Genomic DNA, 18002 nt, shown 5'->3' with positions numbered 1-18002 from the left:
AGTAATCATTACGACACTGACCTTACTCTATAATCCATCGCTTCGTTCTACGCGTAATTTTATTTAATTCCGCATACGCGCAATATGTTTATCGGTTTACGTTTTTCGAAATGAGTCGATAAATTTACCAATATGGCAGTGGTAGAACGAGTAAATTCTGTAGTTTTCCAATAATCTCAATGTAGATGAAACAATAGCATCGTATTCGAGAGAAGCGATCTCGGTTTCAACGCGACATAGAATGCAATAAATCGATAATTACAGATATATGTATGTATATATACCTGTTCACTAAATATACGTACGTATATAGTTATATATACAGGATGATTCATACAAGAACTGTAACAAGCCCATATATTTCTCTTTTTTAATTGATCTTAGAAAAAAAAGTGCAGCTGCAAAGAGTACGTGCATTGTCATATTTGAAAAGAATTTGTAGTCCACTTAGAATCATTCATTATTTTCCTCTAACATTCTTCTTTCTTTCAGAAAAATTCAATTAAGCAAACGATGTAAGTTGTTACAGTTAGCGTGCATTAATCTGTAAATATGCAATGTACTTGTGTCATAAACTTGAAAGTCGACTAGATATAAAATATAACTTTCCTAATTGTATCTAAAACGTAATTTTTTAATTTTGCTTACTCGATAAAATATTGCGTTAAACGAAATTGTTTTTTTTTTTATTATTGTTATTATTCTATTATAAAAATAAAATTGACGACATTGTGTAAACTTTTTCCGTACTACTTGACATATATTTGAATTAAACCCGATCTAACTAAATTTTATCTTATTTCTTTATTTTTTATTTTTTATTTTTTTTTTTTCAACAAAGCGATGTTCACTTTAACAACAAAACATTTCCATATCGTTGCTTTTTCTTTTTATTACATATCAATAAAATGTATGTATTTCTTTATCTATGTACTACGTACTATTATCTCTGTCGAGTGAATTCCTATGAACTTTTATCTATTACCATATGTGACCGAAAGAGACGGCAATGCAGTAAGGACGATGTTTACCTTCTATCGACGCATTATATATACTGGGTGTCATGAAATATTCTTCAAACGAAAACTAACAAAAAATTATTTTATGACATGAAAATGACAATCAAAATTGTTATAAACGAGTTCGTTAAATTTATATATATATATATATTTTTTTATTACTTTATCAATTCATAACAAATTGTAGCCTTACTTTTTTTTTTTATCGTACTACGATATTAGACACTATTCATTCTTGACAAACTTCATACAATACATTTATTTCCGAACATTTATTAACAAATTCGGAAAATATATCGTGTTCTCTTTCTTTATCCAATAGAGTTCTTTAATCACTGAAATATCCGTATATTTTTATGACACCCCGTACATACGCTTACATACACAGTTACGTACTCATATCTATTCCACAGATATAAGGTAGGAAATTTGTGCATGTTAGTATAATAAACAGAGCGTGAAAAAATATGAAGTGTGAATGGAATGCGAAGTCGAATTCTTACATAAAATTTTTCAGATCAAAAGAGTTCAGCACAAAGAAAAAAATCGTGAAAAAAAAAAAAAGAAAAGAAAAGAACGAAAAAGAAAATGACTTTACGAGAATATTGTGACTTGAAAAATGTATTAATAGATAATTGGAATACATGATTTCCATTAGTTTAAAAAATTTACATTTTAACGAGTCATAATAATAAAAATTAGTCAATGTGTGAGCAGCGATGCGACCAGTCATGTAGTGGTAGTACTCGAGATCCCTTTTACGAATCGGTGGTTTGAGCTACAGGTGGCTCTGCGAACTTATCGCCTTTGTATGTATGCATGTGCCCCTCTCTTTGGTGTACAAGGGCTTTTGTCGCGTAAACGAAGGTTCCTCGGTATAAAGAACATTAAGGGTCGCGATTTAAATCGCCAGCTTTTTTTTTCGTATACTTAAAAAAAAAAAGAAAAAAAGAGAGAGAGAGAGAGAGAGAGAAAAAAGAAAAGGAAAAAATCCTCCAATTAACGCTCATATCATTTTTATTTTTCACGACGAAGCAGCTGGCTCGAAAAAAAAAATTACGTTACTTCTCGATATTTGTACGATCCAAAAAAAAAAAAAAGAAAAAAAAAAAAAGAAAAAAAATCGAAAGTATACAAAAAAAATATAGAAAAAATTTGTTGGAACGTAAATTTAAAAATTAACGAGATAGAGAGTATGTACGGAAAAAAAAGAGAGAGAAAAATATTTAATAATTTCTACAAAAGTAAATTTCTCTTTCATGGGTATCGTTAGAAATAATTTATAGAGAATGTACCTTAGGAATTCTGATTACTAGCCTTGGGGAAAAGCAAAACAATCTGGCATCATCTAAAATTGTTTTTCTTTTTTCCCTTGTTCGCTCTTATACTGTATCAACTACTATCGTTTTTAAAAATTCAAGAGATTGCAGGGAACGAGATTCAACGAGGTGCAATAACTAAAGCGCCCTCCCTTAGAAATATCTGTTTCACCAAACACCACCTTGCCCGAACGATTCTCGTTGAATAGAAAAATTCCTGCGCGTGCTCTGCTTTCCAATCGGCAGATTTTTCATCCCAGAGGAAGTAAAAACGAGAAAAAAGAAAGAGAGGTAGAGATAACGAGAAATCTTTAAAATAGATAAAGTTAAATAAAATTGATTTTATGGTTCCTTAGAACGCGACATACCTACTTTTCTATTTTATTAAATATAAATTAAAAATTCAATTTTTATATTAAATATAGTATGTCATAAAACAGATTGATATACAAATTGTTATAAGAAATTTTCAGTAAAAGAAAAAAAATCCAACATTAAACGCAATTTAAATATGGCGGATCAAGTATATCAAAGGACTCTTCATAAAATCTAATCAAAATTTTTTGATCAAACGTTTCACTGACTAATACACTTATTTCATCTATAAATAAAGTAATTAATTGAAAAATTAATTAAACCTTCTATGCACCGATGATCCAATGATCAAATCAACGAATGAAAGAATCATAACGATTGACAATAATTTTCTAGCGTATCGTAAATGCTTCTCTATATACGTAAGTGTACTTACGTAGATGAACGCACATACGCACGTACACACTAACGCATCATAATATACTTGTAGTACAACGTTCAAGGTTGTCATTTTACTATTATACCGATAAAACATACTGTTCTTGTGTTACCTAATACAGTCCTGGCTCTCTTGGAGAAGCTGCTGTTGCTTTACTCATATGCTACTACTGCTACTACTACTATTACTACTACTACTACTATTACTACACTACTACTAATCTACTACACTACTACACTACTATCGTCATTCACTGCGGTCGTCGCCAAGCAAACGACCGCGATGGTTTCATTCACAACGACAATGATCATGACGATGACGAGGACGACTATGACTATGACTACGACAACTACGATTACTACGACGATACAACTAAAGACGATCTATCTAAGAAATCAGGCCTACATTTCCACCAACAATTTAGCTCGTTTATTTGCCAAATCGATTAACTACTTAGAATAAAAAAGTAAAAAAAAAAAAAGAATAAACAAATAAAGGAAAAAAGGAGAAAATTTATAAATCGATACAATAACAATAATTTATTATTCGTCGGACATAAAAATTTCTTGACCATTTAACTCTATTAAAGAACGTTAAGTATACTTTCGTTAATTAAGAAAACTTCTTTTAAATATAAATAAGTTTTGAACGTATCAATCGAGTGCTTATTTTATACTGGCAAATTTCGCAATATGCATTTCCATAAATTGAAATTCATGATTCTTACGTACTTGAAACGTGCGACATGGGCAGCTCGAAAAAATGGGGGTGGGGAGAAGAGGAGGAGAGAAAGAAAAAAAAAAGAAAGAAAAGAAAAAGGAAAACACGTGTTCAATTGGAAGAGAAGGGTGACATATATGTATCGAGCATTCTCGAGCACGACGTATATGTACATGTGTGTGTGTATGTATGTATGTATGTATGTATGCATGTATATATATATATGTAGAAGACTGATGATCAGGCTAGGTGTCCCGAGCTTGACATCAGTTGCTATTCCAAGCCGGATGACACACTACGTGGTAGAGCTCGATCGACCAAATACATACATATATCTAATACATATAATACATATATACATACATACATACATACATATATATATATATATACATATATATATACCAACGTCCGCTCGCGGAATTACTATCGACTAGAATACACGCACTAACATCATCGTACCACTGTCTCGTGCAATTAAAAAATGCAGTATCCGCAATTCATTCGTATTCTTATATTATTCATACTCTTGTTACTATTCATATATTATTCATACCTACTGTTGGATTTATCCTGAAAAACTCTGTCGTGTGTTACGAAGAAGAAAGTAGAGTAAGAGTATGAATTTTATTTTTAAAAAGTTATTCGAAAAAGATCAAATAGCATTTTTACATTTTAGAAGGAAGTTTTACGTTTCCGTTAAGGATCGAAGGTCGATACGAAATATTAAATGGGTTTGATCCTCTATGATATTCAGAGAATACGATTCATTTTCTGGGTTGTAGGAGATTATGTGGAATAGGGTTCTGTATCTGGGTTGAATCACGAAACACGAAAATATAACAGATTGTACAAATAAAAAGGAGTTGATGCTTCTACACCGAAACGTAACTGTTTTTTTTTTTTTCTTTTTCTTTTTCTTTTTTCTTTCCTTTCGGTTTTACGTTAATGTTGCGCGTATATTGTTTTGTCACAGATGCGTATTATCTCATTTCTTTAAATAGAATTCTCTTTTATATAGATTTTATTTACGACAGCTATTTACGATTTTTTCTTTTTATTATTATTACATATTATTAAAGAGTATAAAATTTTACAACGTACATAAATACCATGGATTAGAGATTTATTAATAATTCGTACGATGACAGTGAATAGGTAGATGGGTGGGTGAGTTTCGAATATCTCGTTAAGTTGTAAACGTTATGTACTGACGTCATAAAGGAAAACGAGCGTTAAAGCAGGAGACGACATCAGAAGTTTACCTCGTTACACGACAAAATCAAATGAATTTTAGCGTCGTGTATATAGTAATAGAAGAAACATATCGTAGAGAATAACGATGGAAATTCGATAAAATTTAGTTGATTAGGATGAACAAGAAAGAAGAAAAAAAGAGAGCAAAAGAGCGTCGTAAAATTCACGGTTCAAATCGTAATATTAAAGGGACTCACAAAATCATGTCAAGAATTTACAAAAATCTGTTTCCAAATTAAATTATTTTCATTAACAAAATGTAGTATTCTCTAAGGACAATTACAATTTTATCAGAACGTTCCCTATGTTTTGTTCCCTTTATACATTAAAATCACCGGAAGCGGTATTTTTCAATACCTTTGGAACAAAACTCGAATTTCCGGCAGATAGGAATTTTAAATCAGTTGGCAGGAAGGTCAAAGGGATAGTATTGTCGAATTTATATCGACAAATATTTGTATTTCGTTGGCCCTGCTCCAATAAGAGTTGAGCAATTTTCGATATATATTTTGGCTAAAAAAAGAAAGAAAAAAAATTATTGGCAAATATTTTTATTGGCTCGGTCCGATAAGAATTGACAAAAATTTTCAATTACGTAAATATATGTTTTAGATTTAAACGAATAAGCGCATAATTTTTAATTAAAATTTCGACGATATATAACTTGTACATTAATTATTTACTATTTACGTGTATTAATGAACGTTTAATAAGCAAAATATATCGCGGAATTTTCAATTAAATAATATTTATGAAACTCGTTTGATAATTCTGACATTACTTGTTGAATATCCAAGTTTGATAGTCCTGCATATTCGTGAACAATAATTTTTCTTCGAATCAAGTAAATTTTTCAATTGAAAAATTAAATTGTAAGTCGAAGTCGACTTAGAGATAAGGAAAATCGACGAGTTTCTAATAATAATGTCAAATTATATTTATGACGTAGGAAAAGAAACTCACTTAATATACATAATTTTCTAATTCAAATTTCACATCAAACGTGATAACCTATTTACATTTTCTAATAAATCATAGAATTCCAATTTATCTAATCGTAGAATGCTAATGGACTAGTGATACCAATCGACGTATCATTATGGTAAATAACGAAATCTAAACGTAGATATATATATACTACGTGTTTCTTAGCGACAGATGACTAAATAAAAGGGAAAACAAAAAAATAGAAAAAGAAAAGAAAAGAAAAGAAAAAAAAGCGTATTGAAACATGATGGACGTTTGGGAAACAAGAAAATTACCATTTATATGAAATATCCAGTTCATGTGTATATCTATATTTATATATGAAATACAACAAATGAACTACTTCATTTTCACGTTTCCACGTTTCAATGGGAATGAGATTTAAAAATGAATATTGTTTTTATTTTGTTTCCATTTTATTTGTTTTATAATTCGCTCTTTCTATTTATTCATTTATATAATTTATTTATTTATTCGTATTTTCCATGTAAATTCACATTGTAGGAATATTAAAATTCTAAAGAAAATTTAATTTATTTCAGGAATAGAAGGTCAAGTATTGTGTTGGACGGATTTAAAAGTCTTTAGATGAATCGTAAGTTCCTAGATGATTTAAAAAATTAATCATCCTTTTTTTTCCTACTGTAGAGACTTTTCAAACTTTGTAGTCTTACAATCTGAAGGAGGAAAAAAAAGAAAAAGAAAAGAAAAAAGTTCGTTCAAATCATCTAAGAACTTTTGATCTCTGCATAGGGTCTTTCAGCTTTCCTCTGTATATTTGATAATAATCGAGTAAAGATCAAAGATAAAATCGAATGTTTAAGAGCTATCGACATAGTTATTAATTATAAGGTGGTTTAATTAAAAAGTATAAAAAAAAAAAAAAAAGTTTAGGGAGTTCAAAGACGAGGAAAAAAAAGGAAGAATAAAAAAAGAAAGAAGGAACAAAAAAAGAAATATACATTTTCCATTATCTAAGAAGGAATCGGATGAAACTGAAAGGATTTTAAAAAGAAAGGAAAGAAAGAAAGAAAGGAAGGACGGTAAAAGGCAAAAGAAAATTGGAGTCCTTAAAAGAAAGAGACAGAAAAAGAGAGAGATAGAGAGATAGATAGATAGAGAGAGAGAAAGAGAGAGAGAGAGAGAGAGAGAGAGAGAGAGAACTCGACCATGAACGACCAACTAATTACGAAAGAAAACGTAATAGACGAATATCTTGGGGCTGTCAGCGGTCTAAAAGGTTTCTTAAAAGCATGTGCACCCTGCATGCGACGAAAGCAGAGGGTGAAGATTTCTTCATTCAACCCTTGTTTCTCCTTTTCCTTACTACTTGTCTTTCGCTTAAGTAAACAGAGACGTGACGGACCCCATTTCTTTTCTCTCTCTCTTTCTCTCTCTTCTTTTTCTTTCTCTATTACGCTAATAGAAAATGATTAGAGACTTTTTAAAATACGCAACCACAGTTATCAATTTATTAGATTCGTCCAAATTTTAACGAATCCTATTTCATCTTTTTATTTAGCTTACTTGAGAATCTTTGTCTATATAAATAAATAAATATATATATATGTATATATATATATATATATATCGATGAATTAATAGCATTTCGACTATTTTTGGAAATACAAAATCATAATTTTTATTTTATCAGGTTCATTCAGATTTCAACGTATCGTTTTTCAAGACGTCCTTTTTATCTTGGCCAAACTGAGAGTCACTGTTATATATCGATACGAATAATTAAACCTACGAAGAATAATACGATTTAAGTGGTAAGACCTTCGTTATTGGTTCATGCCAATAATACGAAAACAATATCAGGCTTTAAATTATATAATTATTGAGAAACTTCGTTAATCCAATCGTTATTTCTGTTTTAACGATCGCGCCGAGAACGCGCGTTACGTAATTTTTCTTATCATTCTGGCGCCTTTATCTATCGCGTGGCTACTCGAATGACGGAAACCATGTCGGTGGTGGCGTATAGAAAATGATAAATTAATGACAAAATGAAGTGTGAATTATTTACTCCGTTAAATCGGTTTATACATATCCACGAACAAATATATATATATATATATATATTATACATATATATATAATTAAGTATATAATATATAAATATATTATACAAATATATGTGTGTGTACGTGTGCGGGAACATGTTCTTGAAAGTGTTCGCAAAAAAAGAAAAAAAGAAAAAGAAAATCAAAAATTAAAAAATATTTTAATCCCCTCTGTAATGACACGTAACAATATTTCGTAGTATATATATACTTCGTCAGAAAAGTATCATACTTAGTTTAGATCTTAGATCAATGCATAAATTTAATGTTTGCGAAGTATAAGTTATATACTTAGTATAGTTACATTAAATAGTTATATTTAATATAATTTTTTATATAGTACAATATAACTGTATTATAAATTATATATTATAACTTATACCACAATATAACTATACTAATTATTATACGACATAACTTGTAATATCTTTTATATTTTAAATTCTCAATAAAAATATATCACAAGTATTTCTGTGACATTTGAACTTGGTTCGCGAACAAACAGACGAAAATACTTCCGTGCAGAAATCGCCGAGCTGAACGTACATATTAAGCCATATAAACGAACAGTTAATGCTCATTTCCTGTAAAACTTAATATCCTGTGTTCAAAGGAAAATCAGATATTGAAAAAGAGAAAGAGAGAAAAATAGAGAGAGAGAGAGAGAGAGAGAGAGAGAGAGAGAGAGAGAGAGAGAGAGAGAGAGAGAGAGAGAGAGAGAGAGAGAGAGAGAGAGAGAGAGAGAGAGAGAGAGAGAGAGAGAGAGAGAGAGAGAGAGAGAGAGAGAGAGAGAGGGCTATGAAAATTCGAAATCGTGGGTGATCGACGTTTAAAACTTCAACCTTGTTATCAACTTAAATTTTTGTTTTCTTTTTTCTCTCTTCTCCTTTTTTTTTAACCGTCTTTTACTCGAGCTCCCAATATTTACCTTTAATATTAAAAAATCCTATTTCCCTTTTACAACCCATCCTTAATGGATTTAAAAAGCCCACACACACACACACAAACACACACACGTTTCAAAAAATCGTTCACCATAATATTACGTAAGTACCATTTATATGTATTCTCGCATAACCATTCAATTTCGGTCTATGAAAGCTATTTATGTGTTCCAACAAAACCATTTAATTTGGACCATCCAACGCATATATGCGTTCGTTCGATCGATCAACGGTACTTATGTATGTACATACCTAGAGATAAAAGCAAAAGACATTGCAATAATACATTTTCACGCTTCACTGGCCGATTGTAAAATGTTTTATCATACTCATTAAAATTTTTGTATTTTACGGAGACATTTATTATATAATTGCATTAACAAATCGAGTTACGTATTCCTTAGTTGTAAGTCTTTCAGATTATCGATGCGGATACATTTTATATGTACCCTATCTGTTCGTTTACAATTATTCCTTTTTCTTTTTTATTTTTGGTTTTAATTGGTAATACTGCAATTTACATTACCCCTCAAAATACTAAGAGCTAGAATATATTTTTTTTCTTTTTACTAGGAGCGATAGCAATAAAAAAGTGAAGAAAAAGAAAAAGAAAAGAAAATGAAACTTTTGTGAAAAATTTCATTTAACTTTCTTAGCAAATGAGACTTTACTTATAAATTTAAAAAACTACAAATTCCATGGTTTATATCTGAATAAAACTGAATTAGTTTCGAAAAAGTCTTGAAAAAGAGCTATTAGCTTTTTAAAATCACTTAGGAATGCTTTTGTACCGTCATCCTGTATTTTGCATCAAATACTTTCAAACTTATATTCGACCCAACGCGAGCTTTGTCGTAAAACAAAAAAAAAAAAGAAAGAAAAAGAGAGAGAGAGAGAGAGAGAGAGAGAGAGAGAGAGAGAGAGAGAGAGAATGAATAAGGAAGAAAAAGAAAAAAAAAAAAGAAAGAAAGAAAAATGTGAACAGTCGCATAGCACTCGTTTAACTTCGCGAACAATAATTCGGGCTCTCAAAAGAGTTAAAAATCCATTTTCAAACAAGTCACATTTTTCAAAAGAACTATAAATAAATAAATAAATAAATATATATATATATAAATACGTAGAGATAAATAAATGTATACGTCGGATATCAAAAGTAAACGAGATCTATTATATTCCAATGACAAAATTTTATCTTTCACAAAGAATAAGAATTTCAATATATATAGAGCGAAAAATTTTTGTTCGATATTTTTAGTTATTATTACAACGATGTGCTCGACGGTTTCAAGAAAAGAAAATGTATCGTAGCACTACCTATATATCATATATATGAATGTGTGTGTGTGTGTATATATATATATATATGCAAATGTACATAAAAGTGCCATCATCATCTATGACAAAATAAACGGAACACGCTTGGGATTCTATCCAGAAAATTCCTCCCGATTTTCTTCCGCATTAAAATTTGGCTAACGAAGTATAGTACCAACGTACGCACGGTATCGTTTCACGTCATCGTACATACAATTATTCCACTCGTCGGAGAAGAAAACTATTACGTGTACTCCGACAATGTCTGAATAAATAAAATTCTCGTGTTCTTCCCCCATGTAAATACGATCTCTAATTTTTATTAATTAAATGGTATAACCGTTATACATACATACATATATAGAAGAAAAAAAAAGATCAAAGCTCATTATATTTTACATTCTTTTTAACGGTAAATGTCATCAATGTGATACACCCCACCATTCAATTTTATCATTTACGTGTGAAAAACGTCATATGTATATCATATATACTTTATACATATATATATATATATATATATATATATATATATCATACATTTTATATACGTAAATACGTACATAAATGAGAACTTTAATTAGACCGCCACCTATTCGTTGAGCACAGAATCTCAAAGCGTAAGCAAAACATTTCACTCTGTCTACGAAGATAAAATAAATGTATAATGTACAACAAACATAACGTGATTTGCTACTGCTGCTGCTTCTGCTGCTATTACTACACTACTACTATTACTCTAGTATTACTACTATTACTATTACTACTACTGCACTACTACTATCACTGCTGTCGTTCAACATTATAAAACGGTCGAGAGATTTTACCAGTAAACTACTGACGAACAAAAGTGAGTACCTACTCGGTTTAGACGCGGAGGCGTTATATAGAGGGTTACGAGCGGTCAGGAAGAGACCATCGGCCGGGATGTGAATGGCGACGACGACGGCAATGCATCGAGGTCACCGTGAATGCTCGTTAACAACTTCGCTTGGACGAAAGAATGCGACGTACTACGAGACGAAAGAGAGAAAAAGAAAGAGAAGAGGGGGAAAAAGAGAGAGAGAGAGAGAGAGAGAGAGAGAATCGTTTTCTTTTTTTTTTACGCAGAAACGAGCTAGCATAGAAATATAACGGGAATGGGTGGGTCGGTAAAAAAGAGAGGGGATGGCCGCGGCCTTGACGAAAAGAGCAATCTACCGCAGTCCGTGATCGGTCGATAACCAATGGCCGAATGTAAAAAAAAAAAAAGTAGGAGAAAAAATTAGACTCTTATACAGGCTCGGCCAAAAATTTCTATTGCTTATTCTTAAAAATTATTCTTAAAAATTAATTATATCTCTTCGAGATTTTATAACGTTAATATATATATATATTTTTTTTTTCACTAACTGTAAAACTACAATATTATCCGAAAAAAGAATTACTCGACAAAGATTGATTTTTAAAATCGACTAAGTACTTTTGATTTATTCCGTATATACGGAAAGAAAGAGACAAAAAGATGAGCCGAAAGAAAGAGATAGAAAGAACACGTGTAATTCAGAGTCCGATCGGTACCGCTTGAGTGCAGCACGATGCATTTCTAATGTGACTCGGCCGATCATTCGATTCGTTTTTAGCGATATAAAAAAAAAAAAAAAAAAATTACAAAAAAAATCGTAGAAAGAAAGGATTCTTCCTCAGTTTTTCTTTGATAATTCTTTTGAAGATATCATTTGCGAAAGAAATTAAAAAGGAGAAACAAACATTTCGAGGTTAACTATACTGAAAAAGCTGAGAACGCTACTTCGAGGATAGCCAATCGATAAACGTGTAGGCTAGCGCGTAGTTACGAAGTACATATATAACGAAGGAGCTTTGAATTATGTAGAATGTTGAAGTGAAAGAGATGGATATTCGTGTCGAAAGAGGGAGTGTATATATATATACACATACATACATATATACATATATATATATATAAATGTATGTAACATGAAAATATTAAAAAAAAAAGTTCGAATCTTTCCTATTATCTGCCTGCTACTATTTGGGTTGCACAATAAAAGGGAGTTTTTAATATTTTTCTTTTTACTAAAAATTTAGTCCAACACACACACACACATTTATATAGATAACTTTCAGTCCGTATAAAATATTGAGATCCGAAAGTTTTGGTACTTTGACAAAGATAGAAAAGATAATCTGATCTTTTAAGAATATATATATATATATAAAATGTATTTTTAGAAAAGAAGCGTTGTATAACCATAAAAATTTCATATAACAATCGTTTATAATTATGTTAATGTTAAATGAATCGCAATCAATGAACTCGCATAAATATCTCACACACGTGTACATATATATATTTCTTTTTCTATAGGTTAATATATCCTAAGTAAAATAAGATAGAATATAGAATGATATATATATATATATATATATATATATCTTCTTCGCATGTTATAAAAACGATTGGATAGGATCGGTTGATCGGTTTCAGTCGATCGTTGACCTAGAATATCAAATAGTGCGTGTCTACCGGTGTGATCGTTAATATTATATAGGAAGCATCTCGAATGTCAAGGACATTCGCATTAGACAGACGAATAAAATACAGGTGAAAGGATACGAAAATAAAAATAATAAATAAATAAATAAATAAATAAATAATAACAATAATAAATTAAAACAATCATATATGTGTATGTCTAAAAAGATAACCCTATTGAAACATTACACAATGATCAATAATATTAAATTGAAACAGAAATAATTCAAAATTTATAAACGTGGACAGGTGCGCGCGAAATTGGAAAGAACAGAAGAGAAGATAAGAGAAAGGAAGAGGAAATAAGAGAAGTGAACTCTTGTAAAAAAGAATCAAAGAATAACTCGTATGTTTCTCTTGTAAAAAGAGAAAAGTGTGGGTTCCGTCCTCGCGCGATTAACTCGTCTATCACGATTTCTCCCGGCCATATAAAGAACGAAAAGTATTCGAAAAAGAATCGAAGAAGCTTGCTGAGGAAGCAAGAAGAAGAAAATGTGGAAAGAGAAGGGAGTAGTAGATTGAGAGAGCAAAAGAGAGAATAATACGAGAAACAGAAATATATATATATATATATATATATATATATATACATACATATATATGAGCTCTATCGGAAATCTTTCTCTATTCATGCGGACGAGTCGAAAGAATTCCGTCAACGATGGTCGACCGGACAATATGGCGCCCGCCGACGGACACACACATATACTCTCTCTCTCTCTCTCTCTCTCTCTTACGTATTTTTTCTTTTTACGTTCTCTTTCTCTCTCTCTCTTTCTATCACTATCTCTATCTCTATCCATCTATCTATCTGTCTATCTTTCTCTCTATCCAAAGATTCGCGTGCGTCATCGGCGTACCGTGCGACGGTAAAGAGAAAGAGAGAGAAAGAGAGCGAGCGAGCGAGCGAGCGAGCGAGCGAGAGAGAGAGAGAGAGAGAGAGAGAGAGAGAGAAAGAGACTAACGCAAGTACAAACACATGTAGAAAAACCTCCTCGTTATGGGGCGGCCGGTTGTACGGGATGTCGAGATGTCGTCGTTGAAATTCTACATTTAGGCTAAATGACGACGATCCTTTTTCTGACAGGAGCAAAGGCAAACGAAACGATCGATATTTAACAACGAAGAAACATTATATGCCACGACAGGACACGATAATATATCTAAATTGAATTTGTCGAAAATACGAGAACGAGATCTTTGATTGGACTCGTCGCAAAGCCAAAGGCTACGGGGTTCACACGGCCATCGTTGCCGTCTCGAGCACAACTCTATTGAGACACCATATCTATTATCTCGACTTTGTTCAACGATCTAAGAACTTAATTACTCGACTTCCCCTTTTTTTTTTACATTAAAATATATCACGAAATAATTTCTTAAGTAATTATATCCGAAACTCACCTTTTTTATGAGTGCTCTTAGCGGCCCAGAAATTCAAGGCTTCGGCGTATTCAACGGCTACCGTCCACTACGATCTCACAGAGTGCACTGCCGTTAAGAGCGGAAACCGCCATCTTGAACTATTCGCAATTTAACCTTTCCGGTTTTTCGAATAATTTCGCGCTATTGTTCTATCTAATCCTTCGTCTTTTCTTCCCGTTATATTAATAATGAAATGAAAGTATTAATTCATTATTTAATATATAATAATAATTATATAATCGTGAAATTATATTATCCTTTCTATTTTATCAGTTAAAAGTTATTCACGTTCACTTGGTCGATGACCAATCAAACGAAGAAACGTCTTTCCACTGACCAATCAGAACGTTCCTACGAAGTTATATGTATATCACATCGTGCCTATTAAATATTGATATTTTCTAGCATTTTTCTTTCCTTTTTTTCTAATATTATATTTCATATTCCATTTTAATAAATAACTCTTAAAGAAATTGAGTTATTATATCTGTTTATTAACGACGAAAATAATCGCACAACAAAATAATTTATTGATCATACTTCGTGCTATTACAAACATTTTCGAATAAACGTTTGAAAAAAAAAAAAAAAAAAAAAAAAAAAGTTCTTGTATGTACTAAAAAGCAAATGAATAAATTTTTTATATAACATTCGATTTTTCTCGATATATAGATTAAATCTTTTCACTAATTTTGTTGACACAGCGCCATCTTTTATATAACAATGTGCAAACATATACGAATCTTAAAGCACATGATTCACATCTTTATAGTAATAATTATGTGACGATCGCTTGCTTCCGCCAGAGCGGCGTTGTCGTCTTTTGCAATAGCGTACAGCGGTGCGAGCAAGCACTGGTATCTGAGAGAGAGAGGGAGAGAGAGGGAGAAAGAGAGAGAGAAAGAAAGAGAAAGAGAGAGAGAGTTCGATTAAAACGTGTTGACGTTTTCTTTCTTTTTTCTTGGGAAATATATTACCACGTGCTACGGGTAATAGGTGCTTGTAACCTATGAGAAGAAATTAAACAAAATGCCGAAATCAAAGAGAGATAAAAAAAGTAATTATTTTCGAAACAATTATAACTAATTTTTCTTGCAATTTTATCCTTTTTTTTTTTTTAATACCATATCTATGTAATTTATATATATTTATGTATACAAGTCGAATTGTAAGAGAATGGAAAAATAATAATTGTTTTAATTTGCAGTATCCCTTACAAAAACTAACAAAAAAGGGAAATTATTGAAACAACAAATAGTAGAAGATGTACGTAATTGTGCGACAAAGTATAAACGTATATTTTTGATATCCGTACAAAATATGCGTAACAATATAATGAAGGATTTACGCAACGAATTGAAGGACAGTAGATTTTTCTTTGGAAAAAATAAAGTTATAGCATTAGCCTTAGGTAGAACACCAGAGAAAGAAATTGTTAAAGGAATAAATGTTCTATCCAATGAATTGATAGGTCAATGTGGATTATTGTTTACTAATCTTAAAACGAAAGAGGTAATTCATATTAAATCATAATAATTTTTAATATTGATCATACAATAATTATGTACTAAATGTGCTAGATGTAACGATGTTATTATATCTAACATATTTAATATAATTTTCGTGTAACGTATTTCAATAATTTTATATAGATCGGTTGATTGGTTCTAGGTATTACAATGGATGGAGGAACGCGAAGAATTAGAGTTCGCACGTTCTGGATTTGTACCAGACGTATCTGAAACATTACCAGCAGGTCCAATGCCATTATTTCCACATAGTATGGAACCTTATCTAAGGCAATTAGGTATGCCAACCGAATTGCAAAGAGGAGTCGTTATATTGACGAAAGATTTTAAAGTCTGCAGAAAAGGACAACCATTGACGCCTGAACAAGCAAAAATTTTTGTAATAATTTTAATTGGCGTAAACTCTTGAATATCGTACAATTGTATTAACGATGTATCTATTTCAGAAACTAGTGGGAAAACGCGTGGCTACATTTAAATTAATTCCAATAGGCATTTATTCCACCAAACATGGATATAAAAGGCTTTCGTCATCAGATAATAAAAAAGAAAACGGCATTGAAGAAATGGAAGTTACCGATGATATTGTTACTACGTAATGTTAGTATTACGTATACAAAAATGTAATATATATGTATTGTATTGAAATATTTTTTGTATTAAAATTTGTACAGAATCTTACAAACGTAGTATCATTATGTGTTACCTTTAATGAAATTAATCCTCGATATCAAGAGACAAGCTATACGTACAAATATTAAAAGATTCAAAATGTATATCAACAAAATTAAAAAACAAATGATTGTAGAATAATGTAACTTTTCAACTTCGGGTCGTTAAATTTTCAATTATGTAATTCGATGAAATTATAAAGTTAAAAATAATAAAATTTTACAAAACAAAATGACATTACCATTGATATTTATTATATTTTGGATGTTTGGAATGATATGGGTAAGAGAAGATCCTTGCAATAAAATCTTTGATATATTAGAATTTAACCTTGCGATTAATATAGTTATATATTCAGGGTGCATATCATTGGTATAACGATAACGAATCATCACATGTTCCTTCTCGTAAAGCAAATTTTAAACAAAAACTAAAGAATAGAAAAAGTACAACGTCCATTGAATCCATGGATATATCAGAAAATGAAGATTTTCCCAAGTGCGTCAAACGAAAGATAAGACAAGAGGTATGACATAGAGAAATATTAAATGATTCATAAATTTAAGATTAATTATAATTTATAACAATATTGTAGAATAAAACGCGATGGCCAAGTAGGACGTCGTTTAACGAGTAATAAAAGTATTTAATATTTCGCAAATTTATGTATCACATATATCGATAAAACGAAGCAAACGTATAAATAAACTATAAATTATGGAAATATAAAAATTTATAGACGTAATGGTGTGTCTGTAGCATTTATTATTTGCGATTTTTCGAAGCTACGATACATATACATACATACATATTTATATATATGTATTTTTCATATACGTATATATATATATAAAAGCAGTACACTTAGGATCATCGGCTTACGATTAGAATAATTCATTAATACTGCAGAAAATATACATAGGATATTTGAATTGATGCTACATAATGTAAACATTAAAATCAATCACTAAGAGATCCATTCTATATATGTGAGACGCATGATCTCAAATATTTTACATTGTTCTAATGTAAAATCCATAAAATGTAAGTATATTAAAACAATTAACGTATTAAAACTATTATCACAATATCAAAAAAAAAAAAAAAAAAAAAAAAAAAAAACTAAATTCGATGAGAATAATATCTATTACTTTGTAGGAAAAAATTTGTTGCGTCTCATATTACTTCTATGCAGAAAATAATAATTTATGATTTGATCGCACGATGCACTAACTTGTGTGAAGAATACAAATAACACTATATGAATAAACGTATAACCAAAAGTAAATTTATTTGTACTTGAAATAATACGTTAAACAAAAAAAATATATATATATAAAATACTATACCAAATTCCAATTTAAAAAAAAAAGCTGGCTTACAAAAGTGTATGTTAACTGTGACATTAACTCTTTCTCTTTTTTTCTATTTACATTAAAAATAATTAAAGATTT

The 18002-nt window shown here is 30.5% G+C and overlaps 2 protein-coding genes across 3 annotated transcripts in view; one reads left to right on the top strand and one right to left on the bottom strand.

Moving 5' to 3' along the window:
• LOC122631002 (14-3-3 protein zeta) overlaps positions 1–14463 on the bottom strand; it is a 47239-nt gene extending 32776 nt beyond the window's left edge. Inside the window, exon 1 of one of the 2 annotated variants that reach the window (XM_043816158.1) lies at positions 14327–14463. The gene's annotated coding sequence lies outside the window, so the exon portion shown is untranslated. The remainder of the gene's footprint in view (positions 1–14326) is intronic. The other variant, XM_043816155.1, reaches the window with a different exon arrangement.
• A 779-nt stretch (positions 14464–15242) lies between these two features.
• On the top strand, positions 15243–16557 carry LOC122631373 (mRNA turnover protein 4 homolog). The gene is made up of 4 exons (XM_043817004.1): positions 15243–15404; positions 15555–15859; positions 16019–16255; positions 16323–16557. Exons 1-4 carry the CDS (start codon positions 15377–15379, stop codon positions 16473–16475), a joined length of 723 nt encoding a protein of 240 aa, XP_043672939.1. The 5' UTR covers positions 15243–15376; the 3' UTR covers positions 16476–16557.
• Positions 16558–18002: the final 1445 nt, after the last annotated feature.

This window comes from Vespula pensylvanica, chromosome 8 (assembly GCF_014466175.1).
Source record: "Vespula pensylvanica isolate Volc-1 chromosome 8, ASM1446617v1, whole genome shotgun sequence".
NCBI classification, from domain to species: domain Eukaryota; kingdom Metazoa; phylum Arthropoda; class Insecta; order Hymenoptera; family Vespidae; genus Vespula; species Vespula pensylvanica.
The sequence above is the reverse complement of the archived record's forward strand: the minus strand, read 5'-3'. Positions and strand labels throughout refer to the sequence as shown.